This window comes from Vanacampus margaritifer, chromosome 12, assembly GCF_051991255.1.
Source record: "Vanacampus margaritifer isolate UIUO_Vmar chromosome 12, RoL_Vmar_1.0, whole genome shotgun sequence".
In the NCBI taxonomy this organism is placed as follows: domain Eukaryota; kingdom Metazoa; phylum Chordata; class Actinopteri; order Syngnathiformes; family Syngnathidae; genus Vanacampus; species Vanacampus margaritifer.
Genome location: NC_135443.1, coordinates 8242822 through 8260988, shown reverse-complemented (window position 1 = coordinate 8260988; position 18167 = coordinate 8242822). Strand labels below are relative to the sequence as shown.

Sequence of the window (18167 nt, the reverse complement as noted above, 5' to 3'; positions counted from 1 at the left end):
TTTCAAGAGGAAGTCCAGTGTTATTGGTTGATGGTTGCACTTTTATGCATGTAGTCAGCTGTAGGCTTAGAGACAAATAACACTCCTCCACATGTCCACCAGCAATGGTAGAGGAATGTAATGAGTGTTCACTTTTTATTCTCCTTATTCTCATATCAGAATCACCTAGCCACCAACGAAGAACAATATACTATTGATTTGGAGAAAAATGTATTAAATAGTCTAAAATACCTGTTAACCTGTAAATTGGAGCTTCAGACTAACAAAAAGTGTAAGGACACAAATATTGTATGTGTTCCATTGCTCAACATATATCACAAGTGAAATATTTATCAAGAGAATATTGCTCTTTTTGGGATTAATAATCATCGTTTGTGTCAGTTAGTCTGAAAATGATGCTAGCATACCGTGGAACAGAAATGACCTGATTGGTAAATAAAAAGAAAGAAAGAAAGGTAAAAAGTTCCTGTTTCAGTTTCTTCACCTGCTCGCACATAAAAAACAAACATTAACTTGGCAGTTAATGATTCACGAGCTGCCCCAGTGGGAGTCAGTAAATGTCTCTCACATTGTGACAGTCTTGTTGCTAATGAAACAAAGAATAGTGCCATTTTTTTGTTGTGTGTGTCCAGACTACATCGGGCAACACACACCGCCGCTGGCTCGCCCCACAATTTGAGAAGGGCTAGCCATGCTAATGCTATGCCATGCTAATTGAAAGTTGACACTAAGTCAACTTTCAATTAGCATGGATGTTGTGTGCCTGTATTTCATGCATTTGCTAATCTATGCTAAAAACTCACTGTTATTTTAAGTCTTGTCGCTCAAATGAGGACTTTGAGTACAACATACATAAAAACATACAGTTGGTCAAGATGGTCTAATACACATTTTTTTAAAAACTATTGGCACCAATTCTGTGGAATGGCCGCCATGTGCCGTATGACAACATATTGCCCAAATGACTTTATTGTGCGCTGTTCATAACTTCAAAGGAATTTTATATACTAGTGGTATCTGGTGTTGCTGACTACTCAAGAGTTGAGTATCGGACTGGGAAAAAAAGTGGTATTGAACATACCTAATTCAATTTCATGTGAGTATGTTTATATTACTGTATGAGGAAACACTTTCTTTTTTTTTTAAAAAAATTCTTGTGTATTCGTTATGATTAATAAACGTCTTGTGTTTTCCGTTCTTGTACTGTTTGTCTGTTTACCTTGTGTGGGAACATTTCTCTCAATCTATTTGCTTTCTGTACTAATTAACACAGTTCATCTGCACTCTGGGAGACTGTTATACATTCCAGCATGATAAGTGGAAGGACACAGTGCTCGTTTGAGTGTGAAAGTAAGGGAGATAGAAAGAATATTTTTACTGAGTGAAATTCCACTGACGATAAGAAACGTGCTACTATAAACTGTCCCTTAGCTGACATCCAGCTCTTTATTCAGATGAATCAGGATTTGAACACTAAGTTTATCTTTTGATTCATTTTAAAATCTTGATCTTGATCAAGACATTTTTTTTATTGTGCATTTATAACAGATAGCAAATTTGTGATTAATCGATTAATTACAATTTTAAAAAATTAATCGTCTGACGCCCCTAATTTTTTATAATCTTCTTCTTTTTTATTAGGGGCATTAGGCGATTACAATTTTTTATTGTAATTAACCACATGACTTCACTAGTTAACTCAAATTTGATATCTGTTTTAAATTTACAATTAAAAAAATGTTTTAGGTTTTCATACTCTTGTTAACAAAAGTGGGAAAAAATGTGAAACTAATAGTTCAAATTCATTTTTTACGTCTATAGCCGTCAATGGCAGTGAATGAGTTAACCCTCTGCTCTTCCCCACTCCAGTCTGGTAGCTCGTGTTTTTTCATTTAGTAACAGTTTGGATCTCTTTTTTCTTCTCTTTTTTTTGCAGAGAGGTTTCAGAGGGGCTACAAGAAAGAGAGAGAAAGATCAAGAATGTTTTCACGGGTAAATAAAAAGACCAATTGCTCTCTGGTAAATGTGCGGGAAGTTGATTCCCTTGATAAAGGATGTTCTCTCTCGAGCCCAAAATGTTACAAAGATCACATTTGTTAGTCAATATAATATTGTTGCAATAACTTTAATAAATGGAACATTTTGTGTGTGTACAGGAAAACTGCCGACAACTTATCCGGGAATCAAGGAGGAATCAATCAGGAAGTTGGGGAACATTGAAATTCCATACAGAAATGTTCTAACAGAAATCTGGATCTTCTGACTATGAGCCACACAAGCTAATCACTAAGTAAACATGCTGCACAATTTCATGATTAGAAATATAATTGGAATTGGTATCCAAACTTTGGTCACTTGGATGTTAATGTTTTCAAGGCCTGCAAAACTAGCCAACATTGTAATCGGAGTATCTGCCTTCCTGCCACTTCACTTTCCTCCTTCACTGCCCCCCTCCTTTTGTAGCTCTTCTTATCTCTCATCAAGGCCTTCCTTCGGAGCTATCCCACATCTTCCACTTGTTAAGTGGTGGCAAATGTAAATGGACCAGTCAGTCTTTTTACTGCACCCACAGACCTCTGTCCTTCTGTGGGAGGAGAGAGAGAGCAAATGATAGCATCAGCTAATTGCATTTTCGTCATCCGTACATTTACTCATACATTACCAGAAAGCCTTGAAATGAGACATTGTTCCTTTTTTTCTTTGAGGAACCATTTTGCTTTCAGTTCCTTTTTTTTACTATTGGTATTGTAACGATGACGCGATACATTACATAGCAACATGACAACAGGTAAGGATAGTCAAAATTTGCTCCCAATATTATTGACCGTAAGGGGAACCTTGATACAGGGGTCACAACCGCTAGTCCTCGAGGGCAGCCATCCTGCATGTTGTAGATGTTTTCCTCCTCCAACACGCCTGATTCCAAATCTCAGCTTATCAGCTAGCTCTGCAGAAAACTGACAATGCTGACCATTTGAATCAGGCGAGTAGAATTTTTTTTAATTAAAACTGCCTTTTGTTTATCTTTGACTGCCAAAAACGTTAAATAACGTTTAGTAAAATCCTATAGAGTGCCAAAGACGTTAAAATACGTTTTTTTTTTAAAAAACAGAGGTGAAGCTAACCATTTTCTATTGTTGATTACTGAAAAACGGAATAAGGTAGAACACATAAATTTCTGTGGACCTTGAAAGATCAGTCAAAATGCTTAAATCGGCTGGCACCCACGGCATCCCTTTTCTGAAAACGTCTGGCGTTTGTATATGAAAACACCTGCTGAAAATGAGGATGTTTTTTGCAACTGTATCATCTGTGTGTTATTTTTTATAATAATGAAGAGAACCAAAATGCTGCCTGTTTGTCTGGCGCAAAAAAACACAAGCAAGTGAAAAAAGGAAAACACACATGCTCAGTATGAGTTAAATTAACTCGCATATAAAACGGTCACGAAAATGGATGGATGGATTTTATGCAACCTTCATATTACTAGATGACTACACCGAATATTGTCTATTTACGACAACTAGCTTTGCAGTTTTGAGTTTCAGTGTCAGTCAGCAGCCCCCTGTGTTGCAGATTCACTCAATGTTGTTACTGTTTACCTATAGACAGTGAGTCATCTAACATCCGGGCAGTGAAAAGAAAATGACTTGATGACCCGGGAAAGCTTTCATCGTGGGAATGAATTATAAATGGATTTTCAGCATGAACGAACGACTTCAAGTTGCTATGTCAGAACAATTGTTTCCAAGAGAGAGAGCGAGGGGGAGGGGGGGGGTGGGGGGAGGGGAGAGCGGACACGTGGTGTGGCTTGGTGATTGGCATCGATGAGGAAGAGAACTTAGAGCAAAGTAGTTCCAAACACCGATACGGATCTCATTTCAGAACGGGGGCTGTATATCTTACTCTTTGGTCCATATTTGTGACTAAGCGGCAACAGAAACTGTCGGTATCTGTCCAGGAAGGAGTGTCCTTATGTGGAAGGCGGAAGTGGAGCACCTGTGAGCTGACGTCACACATTGAAAGTACCTGCAGTTACTCGTCCTCTGAGCTCGGTTCAGTTACGGAACTTTCTCGACGACAACTGGATGAAGAAACAACTCCGGTCGACACAAACACCTGCTCAGGAATATTCGACGTATTTGGTCCACGGCTTTTGAAGGAGAGCTTTTGGGAACTTGAGGGCAGTTGAGAGCCGCCATGTTCGCGGGGTGGCGAACGTTGTTCGTCGTTCTTCAGGTGAAGTTCAGTTTCGTGCTTTTCATAACGTATTAAAGTGGCTTTCTTTTTTGCCTGTAAGATCCTTTTTGTGTACTTTTCATTTATATTAGAACTTGACTTTTACGGTGTCGTCGCAAGTTATTTAATTGTTAGAGCCAGTCGAATAAATTTGTTGAGTTGTATGAAGACGTTCATTTGCTAACGTTTTAAATGTCGTTTTAATTTGAGTTTATTTAATATTATCATTCAGACAGAACAAAACTGGCAAGCGTCGTAAATGTAGCTTGCTAATCGCAATATATATAAATCGGACTATGAACGGAGAAATTAGTCTACACCTGTTGTATGTCAGTTAATCGAAATACCAGATACAACAATTCCGCATTTTAACGGTAATGGCTAAATGTTCAGCTTTTCACATGAATTGATATTTTGACGTCAGTTAATGCAGTTTTCAGCACTGAAGTTGCATGGAGCACGTTCACAAACTGACTGTTGAAACGAAGTTTGAGTTGCTCAATAGTACAAATATAAATCCAACCAAGCATCAAATTTGAGAAGATAATTAAACTCTCAAGAGAAGCCATTTTCTTATTTGCCCGTGTGAATAGCTCTCAGACTTTCTGTATTTTCTTTTTAGGCTCTGACTGTAGTTTCTGCTGAAGAGCCATCATGTGAACCTGGGTTTCAGTCAGACATGAAGGATTTCACAGTGAGCAGAAAGCACCTAGGGAGAGGCACCGTGTTGGGCAAAGGTAAGAGCAGTCAGAAAGAAGTTAAACCGTGGGTTTTAATTTCAGTTTGTTTAGTTTTTCTTTTATGTGTGATTTTGGATTGTTTGGTCAATTCAACTTAACTGGGGGGAAATCAGCCATCTATCCAACTGAAAGGTCAAAGCGAATGTTTGTTGAAAGCGTTTAAAATGTTTCTATAGATCCGTGCCTATCATTAGTGATACTTGGAGGCCAAGCAAGCTCAAGTCTCAACTTGCTGTGCCTCCATCTAATGATCTTTCCTGCACTCACTAATCTACCCAAGCCTGTTTTGCAAAGCCTTTCTTTTCAAAGCATGTCAACAACTGCAGGGATAGGAGAACTTTTTTGCTCAACATTATAACCTGGAATGTATCGTAAATGTGCAGTTTTCACAAATAAAGCCGCTAACGGCAAGTTGTTTAAACATGGTTTTACTTAACGTTAACAGATATCACAGTACTAATACAGCAGTTTAGTTGTAAGAGGTATGCCTACAAAAAAAAGGTAGAAAATAAACTTTCCCATGGCGCAAATTCCATTTTTGTTCATTACACTTTCTCATCAATGAATGGTACACGTCTCTGGTGACTAGTGTTAATTTTATTCGCCATTTTTAAATTTTGTCTCTGTTTTAGTCCAGTTTCAATCCCGCTTTTTAGTTTTTATCATAGTTAGTCAACCTCATTTTTAGTCGACTATAAATCTTGCACTTTAGTCTTCATTTTAGTCCAAGAAAACATAATTTTATTCGTCCACTTAAAACTGTCTAGTTTTAGTCAGGACAGTCAACCCTGTGTATTTTTTTGTCAGTAGATTATGTCGAACATTTCCAAAACTATTTCACATAAAATGTTCTCATCTTTTTGATGAAAAACAATTTAACACACAATTACAGCATATCAACAAGTGGCTGCTATGGCTCCATGCTATGAGCTAGTAAATTAGCCAGCATTAGTTAGCGGTCGGAATAACATTATTGTTGGAACATTATAGCCATTGGATTAATGTTACGTTATAACTACAGTATAATTTACTTTCTTTTAACCTCCGTGAATCTACCTCCTTTCTGTCCCATGTATTTGTGCGTGTTGCACTCGCAAGCTGCAGATTTGAAAGTGGATGGGGTCACGTGACAGGTTAGCAGAGACAAGATTTTACAAAATCAAAATGTCTCGTTTTTATTTAGGAACTAAAAAGTCTATAGATTTTAGTCAAATTTTTATTAAGTAAAGTGCATTTTTGTCTCTTCTTCATTAGTTGACAAAAATGCACACTGATTTAGTCACAGTTATTGTTTATTAATGAGGGTTTTAGTACAGTCTAGTTTAGTTTTAGTCAGTTGAAAAATGTGTGTTGACGAAATTATTTTAGTTTAGTTTTCGTTGGCAAAATTAACACTACTGGTGACATAAAAACAAAAACAATTGTCTGGCTAATCTATTTGAGCATTTGATTTCTGAGGCCCATTTTTCTAGAAGGCGTTGGTTAAATTGAGCAAAGTGTTTGACTTTGGCCTTTTTAATTTCAGTCTCCTCAATAGATAAATGCATGAAAATCCTGCAGAACGTTTCACTGAGATAGGGCCTCAGCTTTTTCCTTGCTCAAATTGAGACGGGGAATGTACTATTCTGGGTTTGTATTCCTAAAGTTTCTTAGTGCAAAGACTAACACAATTTTAGAATCGTGATTTTTTTTTTTTATTAATTTTATTTTTTTTTTTACAATTTCTCCTAAAAGTGTAGAGAAGATCAAATAAAAGCTATTTTTAAAGAATCTTAGCTCTGAAGAGAGCTCATAGAATGAGATCTGTTATGAGCAAGTAAGAAGACTTTTAAGCGGCTTAGAGTTCCCTCAGGGTGGTATCCATTTTACTGCACAATAATTGATCAGGGCTCAGGTAACGACCAATCATGGCTCACCCGTTTCCTGAAGCTGAGCTGGGATTGGTTGTTACCTGAGCACTTGTGATGTTATTTTCACTTGACAGAAAGTTGCAATATGGCCGCCACCCGAGACGGAGAAAAATGTGTGGATTTTGCTACTTAAAGGGAAGTCAACCCAAAACGGTCCTTTACAAGAATGTTCTATTTAGCTCCACTCGTCTAAATACGATGGTGTTCTGAGGGGGTTGGGGGTGGTCGGGCAGCTTCTTCACTAAGATAGGATTTTCTGTCCATTCCTTGCGTGAAATTTTGAGAATGATCTGGAATTGCTCCTAAGACTGCTTGCTAGGAATTTTGGGGGTAAGTTAGCACCAGAATCTTTAAAAATGCAGGCTCTGATCATTTGGCCTGGTGTGTATGCGGCATACCCCCCCCCCCCCCCCCACACACACACACACACACACACTCGCTCAAACACATTTTCATGTAAAGTATTTAATATTTTTTTGTATTTTGTATTTATTTAACCAGGAAAATCCCCCGAGATCCGCAGATCTCTATTTCAAGTCAGTCCTGGTCAAGAGGCGCACTACAACACAACACAGATAAACGGGGCTCGTAGCCCTCGATGCCGGTAAAATTAAAGCATACGCCTGAGTCATTCACTTTTCAGTGTCTACTTTTCTGACTTTTGACAACGCCATACTTCATCACGTTTGTCGTGAGAATGCATTTACCCCGAGAAACAAAACAAAAGTTTGTGAGCTAACCGGACCCCGGTTCTGTCAAAGCTTCCGGCTCAAGCATAGCAGCCCTCGCACACGCCTATTCAGGAATTGTTTATCTGTAAAACTGAATATATATCCCCCCCAGTACATGTTCTTGGAGGTCCGGATGAAAAAGTGTCAGGGTCCGGATCTAGATCGATGTCCATCATCTGGTGACCCCTGAACTGTTGAATTTTTTTTTCTCCAGATTTTCCTTGCATTGGCATTTTTTTTCCTTCAGATTTGCCCTACATTAGCATTGCAGCAAATGCCATTATGTAAATGAAACACCAAAAGACCAATATTTTTTTTAATTTTCATTTATTTTCTGTTATAGTGGACTTCACAGACTGCTCAGATCGCACAAGATTTCGTTTTGCAAGTGAAGATTCACGTTTCATGGTACAAACTGATGGTGTCTTGAAGGTGAGATATTTTCATCTGTTTTATTCACGGTGCTGGTGTTTTTTGTCACTATCAGTGGACCCCTTTTTGAATGAAACAGAAATCCCCGTAACAAGGGACTAGACCATAGTGCTTGCTTTTTATTTGATTGTTGAGACAAATAATTTCTGAACTAAAAAAAATGTGCTGACCGTAGATTTTTTTCCCCCTGTGTCATTCAGGTAAACAGGCCGGTTTCTCTTCATGAAGGTCAAACTGATTTTTTGATTCACACCTGGGACTCTCAAGGGCGCAAGATGACCATTCCTGTCAGGGTATTGCTTAGTGACAACCAACACCAAAATGCTGACCGTCATCCGGAGGTAGGATAAGACTTTATTACCCACCTCCCCCTTAACTTATTGCAATGTAATAATGCTGCTTTATTTATGAGAATGCAGTTGTAGTTCTTATAACATTATTCAGTAAAAAAAAAAAAAAAGTCCAGCTGCAATGCCCAAAAGTAGCTGTTATTTTTTAAGTAGCTTTCCCCTATCCTTTTTTTTGGCACTCATTTAAGTAGCTTTAAAGTTCGTTTGCTTGAAATACAAAATTTTGGTAATATAGTATGACTTTTATGGTATACTACTTGACTTGAGAACCCAAAGGGTGAGATGCTCATATCGCCCACAAAACTCTACTCCTGTCTGTGGCTAAATTGCACATCTGTGCCCTCTTGTGGCTGGATTAAAATATGCAAAATATGGCCCACTGTTGTATAAATAATTGTAAGTATATTTGGGGGAGTCTTGCATTTTATTAATTGTTGTAATTAAGTGTTAACTGCCTGCTACCTTTTTGTTTGTTTTTTTAGAGCACAAGTGACGCAGAAGTACCAATTCTGAGATTCCGAAAGTCTACTCAAGGATTGAGGAGGAGAAAGAGAGCCTGGGTTATTCCTGACATTAATGTTCCTGAGAACGACAGAGGTCCTTACCCCCTCAGAGTGTCTCAAGTATGAAAGCCCTGTTTGAGTATTTGATTCTGCAAAAACATTTACAGTGAACTAAATACTTGGGAGTGGGGAAAATAGGAATCATGTGTTCTTTTTAAACACTCTACCCCACTTGTCCCCTGTCTATGTATAGATTCGGTCCGATGAAGACAAACTGAAGATGATTTTTTATAGCATCACTGGTTCAGGAGCTGATAAGCCTCCTGTTAACCTTTTCACCATGGACAGAGCTACTGGTACTCTTTACGTCACACAACCACTGGACAGGGAAAAGCAGTCCAAGTATATGGTGAGATCCTCGTCCTCTTGGATAAATACTTGCCATAAATTCTTGCTATGAAATGTGTATATTTATACACATACTATACAACTAATCCAACCATTTTCCATCTGTATGCAGTTTCAAGCGTACGCAGTGGCAGAGGGTGCTGGGAATGCTGAGGAGCCCATGGAGATTGTTGTCAATGTAATTGACCAGAATGACAACCCTCCTGTTTTTGAAAAGGATACCTTCTTGGGAGAAGTGGCTGAGGCATCACCAAAAGGTAGCTGGCAATGGATATGGAGCCCGCCAGGGGACATGATGCTAATATTTTAGATTGCAATGCATATTGACGCCGAAAAATGGTAGCGCATTTAATGAATGCGATCATTTGGAAATAATGCTTACAAATGTAGCTGGTATCAAAGCCGAACACAACTGCTCATGTGTGGGAATTCTTTGAATTTATTTATTATGCCATTATCATTATATTAGTTGAAAAATTATATGAAAAACGCATTATTATCGTTTATCGCAATTTATCACCAAGCAAAATGTCTTATCGTGACAGGCCTAGTAGATGGTGGACAGTGATAAAACATAATCACTTTCAGGCATACACTGATACTGAGAATAATTTGGTATTCAAATGGCCTGCTGGTCACTTTGTCATACATACGGTATAACCTATTGTCATTTCTCACTTGGCAGGCTTTGACGTCATCAAAGTGAATGCCACAGATGCTGATCAGGAAAACCATGACAACTCTGATATCCGTTACAGTATTCTGAGCCAAGAGCCAGAGCTTCCTGCACCAAATCTTTTTATCATCAATCCTGTTACTGGAGTCATCAGAGTCAATGCTGGCGGCTTAGACAGAGAGGTGAGGTTGTCTATTAAACTGTTTTGTTATTTGTAATAATGCATCATAAACCCTTTTTTACTTTGTTTGCTCTTAATCAGTTTATTAAACTGCATATTTTTGTTATTTGTAACTTTTTGGGTTTTTTTTTTTCCATTTGGCTGTGGGGTAATATCTAATTTTCATAGTCTATAGCCAAGGCAAGGAAGAAACGGCTCAGACTTTGCATAGATCTAACTTTTTTTACGACATGTTGTGGAACTTCCAAAAAACAAGAACTCATACTTTTGTTTCTTTCTCTCAACAGAAATATCCCAAGTACACTTTGAATGTACAGGTAGCTGACATGTTGGGTAGGGGGTTGACTGGAAAGGCAAAAGTGATTCTCACTGTGACGGATAGCAATGACAATGCTCCAGTATTCACTAAAAGCTCGGTGAGTAACCGTTTTGTAAATTTTCCTTTTTGTTAATGGATTATCCCAGTACTTGTAATGGAAACAGATTTTTTTTCTTCTAATATCTTTTATGTTTTATTTATTGAATACTATGTGGTATGTGCCAAAGTACATTTTCCATCCCAAGTGGTTAAATAGAAAAAAAATAAGTGCCAGTGTTGTGCCAAAGTACTTTGCCCGTAAAAAAAAAAACAGAAAAGAACACAACAGAAAAGTGGAGATTCCTCGAAAAGGTTCCTTGTAAAAAGTTATTTAAACTTCAAACATCTGGAACAAAACCGAAAAAACATTCAGTCGTTTAAGCGTTTCTATATATATATGTGAGATTTCCTACTGTGTGCATATGGTCATTGAACGCAAAGGGAGTCCACTGCAGAATGCGAGTGAGTGCTTGGTTTTCTTTTGCTTATCGTCAATGAATACATTTCTCGTCACAAAACCTTGTTTCTAAAACTGAAAAACACACGTGTGTTCTTCATGTATTTGTCAAAAGCATGTGTTGTACCCATCGCATGGGATACAATTTTTTTTTTATGGGGAAAGTACTATGGCACAACACCGGTTGCCGCTTCCTCACCAGTATGGGTTTTCTTTTGGCTCTTTTGGAGCCACGCCAACATTTATGGGTTAACTGTGTTCAACCAGTGACTGTATAACAGTTTCTTCAAAGTCGTTTCAACTCGCGCTCTACATTCTGTTTTCATTCTTCTTCACGTCCTTTTTCTGCCACACACTTGACACAGACCGCCTCGCAAGGGACATGCGTATGGCGCGTACCGTTGCACACTGGGTAATGTAGTATACCCAAAAAGGAGTACAAGTATAACAGTGCGAGAGAACGTGAGAGGTTACTGTGAAATCCCCGTACGCTAGTGTCTAAAACTGAGAAGTGTCGTTAGTGCGTACCGGCCCATTTAAAGCACTGCTCATCCCCCTGTTTTGCATCTTATCATTTTCACAGTATGATGCAACCGTGGAAGAAAATCGTGTGGACGTTGTAGTCACAAAGATGACTGTAACAGATGGTGATGAGCCACATTCTCCAGCCTGGAATGCAAAGTTCAAGATCGTTGATGGTGATCCTGGAAACTTGTTCTCTGTGGAAACCGGAAGCAACAAGAATGAGGGAATCATCACTGCTGTCAAGGTATCAAATTAAGGAACACCAACCACACACCCCGCCAAAAAAAAAGAAAACAAAAAAAAGTTTGGGATTTGGAATTTTTCTAAGGAAGGTTCAATGCTAAACGACCCCCCCCCCCCCCAACCTTTTACATAGTTTTACTGAAACGCATAGGGTTAACTTTTGCATATATAATCTGTCACAATTGCCATCTGCGTTTCGACTGTACTGTTTATATATACTGTATCATACAAAATTTTGGAAATTGAGCCCCACTGGTACATTTCCCAGAAGCTTAATAGACTGAATCCAAAAGTATACACACATTGTATATTGTTTTGAAATATTTTTTACTCTGAATATATATCAAATTGAAGACATTTGCACAATCATGTAACTACCTGGACAATGTAAATGAATTGAAATATGTTCATTTTTGACATTTCATGAATGCAGAGTCTGGACTTTGAGAGGAGTGGCAAGCATACATTGTTGGTTGCAGTGGAGAATGAAGTTCCTTTCGCTAAACCGTTACCTACGGCCACTGCCACTGTGATCGTAAACGTGGCGGACGTTAACGAACCCCCGATCTTTGATCCACCGGAGAAAGTTGTGTCTAAACGGGAAGACCTTCTCGTTGATGCTGATGTGACGCAGTACATTGCTTCGGATCCTGACATTGCACTCAAACAGAAAGTCATGTAAGACAACTGTCCTTCTCATGCCTTGCCAATCAGTGTAGATTAGGAACGTACCGTAGTACAATGCCGGCAAATGACACAAGTTGTGTCAAATGTTTAATTTAGTCTTTGCTGTGAGCCGCGAAAAGTGAATAGCCAGAGTATAGACGCCCCAAAAATAATCAAAATCGAGAATCATTTGGAACGGGAATCGTAACCGGAATTGCTCAAATTCAAACGATGCCCATGCCAGCCTTATGAGGTATGGACGGAACATGGAGCACACTTTTTTTAACTGTAAAGTTGTACTGTTACACATTTCATGATCTCATTTCTTGTATAGCACAAGGTGATAAAATGTATAGATAAATACTTCATTATACCTTGATATACTGCTTTTAATTCTGCTTGATTTTTCTCTCAAAATGCATCAGATTGACGCTTTTAATTATGAAATACTCAAAATTTTCATCTGGGGGAGCACCAGCGTACCCAAAGAGTCATGTACTAACTACCTTTTTCATCTCTGACCCATTTTCAGTCCTGACTATGCATGTTTTTTTTTTTTAACATTTGCAGGTATAAAATTGTTAGCGACCCTGCCGGCTGGTTGAATGTGGCCAAAGACACAGGCCTGATAACAGTGAAAAGTTCCATGGACAGAGAGTCCATCTTTGTTAAGGACGGCAAATACACAGCACTGATTGGTGCATATGACAGTGGTAAGTGTGGGTCAGATGGTTTAATAAAACAAGTTGTGTCAAATACTTGAACGCTGGGATTTTCTTGATGATCCCAGTTAAAGTGATATATGCGCTATTGGTCCAAGTAATAGTTGAGTATCTGAAAATTGTCTCGGATCCATTGAACGTTGCCTTGTCTCTTCACTAGATGACGTTCCAGCCACTGGAACAGGTACACTGAAGATCCTCCTTGAAGATGTTAATGACAACGCACCCACAATTGAGGAACGTGCATTCACGGTAAAGGCCCTTTTACCACTTCTCCAAACTTTTTAGTGCAGTCATTTTGTTTACGGATAGTTAACAATTTGGTGTAAAGTTTAAGACCAGGTGTTCTCAAACGTACTAAAACGGGCGCCATGTAAAAAAAAAAAAAAAAAAATGTTGACATCTACAAGTAGTAGGCATGAAAACGAATGATGGGTCATGTCAAGTTATTTTTGCTGACTCAACCTGCAACTCTGAATCGAACCTTGTGTTCCCCAGGTGTGCAACAAGAACCCTGTTCCTCAGCTGCTGTCAGTAACCGATAAAGACGGACCTGGCTTTGCTGCTCCTTACACAGTCGCTTTACAGGGCATGTCAAAGAACAACTGGACCGCTAGAATGAACGACTCCAGTATGTTTAACCACAACAACAAAAAAAGTTGCCGCGGGAATCAAATAACTGCATAATAATTACAGAAGGGTGGTAACGTCACTTCATGTGTTGTTACAGAAACGGGCATCATCATGAATTTGGCCACCGAGCTGCCAAGCGGCGATTACACCGTGGTTCTCCGAGTGGCGGACAACCAAGGGCTGGAGCAGGACAGCACCGTTCAGGCCAAAGTCTGCGACTGCACCGGGGACGAAGTTGTGTGCAAAGGTCGCGTGGCGGGCGGCAGCGACCTGCCCGTCATCCTGGGCATTCTGGGAGGAATCCTTCTGCTTCTCCGTGAGTCTGACGTTGGGATCTTCTTGCCCTCGTCACCACGCAATGACGTGATTTGCTGTCATTCTCGACCGCCCTGTCTCAAATCGTTGACGTATGTCCAAACTGTCTTTTTGCTGCGTGCCCAGTGCTGCTGCTGCTCCTGCTGCTGTTTGCGAGGCGAAGAAGAGGAGAACAAAAGGAGCCGCTGCTGCAGGACGATGATGTCAGAGACAACATCTATTACTATGACGAGGAGGGAGGTGGAGAGGATGATCAGGTACAGCAGCTTTGTTGGAAGGCAGAAAAGCAGTCATGTTAGCCTGCCTTAAAGTTTTGCAGAAACTATAGAACGGTCTGAAAATCAACCACGGTGCCGTGGGAAATGATCCAATTTGACTTAATTTTTCCAAAATGGCATCTTAAAATTGGTGCCTTGTAGAGTTGGGCGATGAAAAATGTATTGTGATTTAGATTTTGCCATCTCTCGATCTTTAAAACCTAATAAGCGAAGAAAAAAACCACTGTGCAGAATTCCACGGTGCATTTACAAGTTTCCTGCGTTGTGCAAGTGCCATGAATGCACCATGTTGCTTGTGAGCAAGTCTGGAGCGAACCAATGTGATTCTGCCATCCCTAAGCATCCTTGAAGTTGTTAAATGACACTGCAGTTAGGAGTTAACGGTCAAACTAAACACACGACAAGAAGAATTACATCCTCTGTATATTTAAATACAAAAAACATAATTAGTATTTAAAACATCTCCAGCCTAGCACTAATGCTAAAGTGGATGAAGGATCCCATTCAAATGCTAAAGGCAAAATGACATCGGTTTCGGGAGCGATATGCCTTCAAATAACTAATTTTCACACACAAATGTTGTGGAAACAAACACCCACCGGTAAGATAACACTACTCACAGCTACAAGTTCTTTCAATTTGTGAAAAACAACTTATTTTAATAGAATATAATCGCAACTTTCTTCTGTTTTGATTGTAAGCGTGTGTACGCCATGGGTGTATGGCACCACACTGCCCCCAAGAGGTCAAAACATGCAGGGACACCCAGTATTTGTTCTTAATTGCCATTTTAGTATATTCGTATTTTACTTTCTTACTAATTTAATTTCTTACTGTTCTTTTAAATCAAACTTCAAGCTGAGTTTAAGTATTAAGGAACCCCCGCACCCCACCCTCTGCCCCCCTCCAAATTCAAGGATACAATCAGTCTTTTGTGTGTGTGTGTGTGTGTGTCAACATTTGCACATGGCACAGCACAAAATATAACTTTTGAGGTCCCAGGTTAGTTTAAAATCATTGAATAATTGTTTTATTAATTGAGATTTCAATCTCATATAAAAAATAATCCTGATTATTATTTTTCCATAATCGCTCAGCCCTGGTGCCTTAGCTCGGTAAAGGTTGTGAAGCTTTTTGTTTTTTTTTCCTGTGAAGAAAATTAATGTTAAAAAGAGTACTATTAAATGTCCTTTTCATCAGTGTGACCATAATGTGTCAACTCTTCCAGGACTATGATCTTGGCGTTCTCCACCAAGGTTTGGACAACCGTCCCGAGGTGTTCAGGAACGACGTGAAGCCAATCTTCCTGGCAGCCCCACAGTACCGACCTCGTCCTGCCAACCCGGAGGAAATTGGCAACTTCATCGACGACGTGAGTCAAGTGCTTATTACAGGGATGTGATTTTTCCGCTAATTCGCGGAATTCCGCTTTTTTTATCTCCCCCCCCCCCCCCCCCCAAAAAAAAAAAATCTGATTTTTTTTTTTTTTTTTAGTAGTTCATTGTGTATGCACATGACTCCGGCAGATAACATCTTCTGCTATAACAAAGACATTTGTGGTATGCTCTAATATGAGTTACTTTTCATTTGGTCATGATATAATTATTTGTTCATGAAATTTGAACTCTTCAACATTATTTATGTGTTAACTTAGTAATCACATTAGTTAGATATGATGATATTCTCAGTGATAGTTTTTAAAAGCAAAGGCAGTCCAATGTTTTTGAATGTGACTGATTTTGAGTTGACTAAAACTGCCATTTTATATGGGATAGTTCAATATACATTGAAAATTTATGCTGTTGTTTTGTCTATTTCTTTGTCATGTGAGTGCATTGAAAGTACTTAAAAACACGGAAAACCCATGAGCTCCGGGACCCTGGACCTAGCTGGGTGCCAGCGGCCCCCAGACCTCCGGTTAAATTTTCAGATAATTTCACTTTGGTCAAATCACATCCCTGTTATTATATAGCATTCAAAATGGCCGCCGACATACAATGTCTGTGTTGTATGTATATGAACGGTGTATCGCCATTGTGAGTAAGCAGACATTGTTCTCCGCTCCTGTGTCGCGTCCTTGCAGAATCTGAAGGCCGCTGACAACGACCCGACGGCGCCCCCCTATGACTCCCTGCTGGTGTTCGACTATGAGGGAGGCGGCTCCGACGCAGGGAGCCTGTCCACTCTGAACTCGTCCAGCAGCGGAGACCAGGACTACGACCAGCTGGGTGACTGGGGGCCTCGCTTCAAAAAGCTCTCCGACATGTTCGGGGGCGGAGAGGATGACGACATGCTGTAAATGGAGCGCAGCGCAGAGAACGGATGGCGAATTGGCGAGCGAATGAATTCATGAATGGATGGATTGTGTTTGAATGCGGGTTTCATGGACGCGTGGAGTCGAAGCACGCAGAGTGTTCACTGCAGATTCCCGTTGGCAGTAACAGACTCTTCTGGAAAGCCAAAGGAGGCTTGCTGGGTTTTGTTTTGTAGTCATGGCCCGTTTGGAATCGTTATACCTACTTAAATTTCTCTTTGGACATGCAGGGTTGGTTGAAAAGGCTTTGTTTGTTGTTTGATGTGATTCAGTAGCCATATCTCGAATATTATTGCATTTTTGAGCAGGTGTTGCAGTAGACCGGGTGAGCCGAGGAAGTTTCAGGTGCTCTGGTAAACTCCATTGTTTGCTGTTGATTGTGACAATGAGTTCTTTACAGTGCTCTGGTTTTCTACTACTGCTTTAGGTTAACTTTGTTTTGTCAAATTGTTGTTTTTGATGACATCAATTAGAATTTTTTACTTTGTAATATAAGTAAACACAATTTTGCTGTTGCTTCCAAATTAACCTATTGCAAACGTTTTGTTAAATTTGGATTTTTATAAAGTTTATCTTAAAACGGTTTCTGCTTTGTGACTGATCTCTTATTGAAGAATCTGCACCGATTAACGTGTGAAAGCATTTGAAGATGTATTAATTGCCATCCGTGCAATTTATGACCATTGCAGGGACGGAGACTCTCCATTCCTTCTCCCTTGACTTCAACAGTACAGTTTAAGGCTCGTAACGATCCTCTCTTACAAATGTGATGCGGGTACGCATGGTGACATTTGAATTAATTCAAGATGCTACAATGAGCTCAAATTTGCATTTGGGAGTGCTTTATAAGCGGTTCAACTATGCTTCATAAAGCTTAGTTAAATAATGTATTTCCAAATAGGAGTGTGTGAGTGAGCAGAATTCTCTCTCTGTTTTGGTGAACGCTCAAAAGGATAAGGTTTTGTCTGGTCTTTATCCACTCCCCGTTCTCCATGATTCATCTGACAAGGTGAACGCTGTACAGTTGACGAACTATACGAATCTTATTACGCAACACGGAAGGTGCGCCACAGTGCTAATAAAGGGTGTCAAGCTTAGAGGCACCCAATGTAAGACAACATTTATTGTGCATCCAAATGGAGTCTCGTTGCTGAATTTCAGCAGTTAAAAATTCACATCCTTGTCACAGGTTGGCAGTTAACACAATTCTTTCCTATGCTTTTAATTCTTACTTTGGTTAAATGCGTGGCGATGTCATCAAAAATGTTAGCTGTGCCTCCCTCCCGATTTAGTAAAGAACCACGAGACCCTAAAATCATAAATAGGTTTTATGTTGCATGCATATTTTCACCATGTACTTTTTTTTTTTTTTTTTTTACTAAACTTTTTAATTGATAATTACATGAGATTAAGAAAAATGCACATAATTTGAATTTAATGAAAGTTACAGATTTTTTCTTGTCCTACTCTCTTGCACTGCAGACTC

General features: G+C 39.4%; 1 protein-coding gene across 1 annotated transcript; it reads left to right on the top strand.

Annotated features, from left to right (window-relative positions):
- Positions 1-3836: 3836 nt before the first annotated feature.
- On the top strand, positions 3837-17264 carry cdh1 (cadherin 1, type 1, E-cadherin (epithelial)). Its single transcript, XM_077581304.1, has 18 exons — positions 3837-4239; positions 4862-4976; positions 7964-8052; positions 8253-8393; positions 8885-9025; positions 9159-9314; positions 9426-9570; positions 9999-10171; positions 10458-10586; positions 11569-11754; positions 12187-12431; positions 12990-13132; positions 13302-13393; positions 13640-13772; positions 13872-14090; positions 14216-14346; positions 15596-15739; positions 16451-17264. Exons 1-18 carry the CDS (start codon positions 4201-4203, stop codon positions 16664-16666), a joined length of 2637 nt encoding a protein of 878 aa, XP_077437430.1. The 5' UTR covers positions 3837-4200; the 3' UTR covers positions 16667-17264.
- Positions 17265-18167: the final 903 nt, after the last annotated feature.

Coding starts and splice junctions, on each gene's coding strand:
- cdh1 (XM_077581304.1), top strand. CDS start 4,201: ATGTTCGCGGGGTGGCGAACGTTGTTCGTCGTTCTTCAG. Junction 12,432..12,989: donor GCACTCAAACAGAAAGTCAT/GTAAGACAACTG, acceptor TAACATTTGCAG/GTATAAAATTGTTAGCGACC. Junction 13,773..13,871: donor CGCTAGAATGAACGACTCCA/GTATGTTTAACC, acceptor GTGTTGTTACAG/AAACGGGCATCATCATGAAT.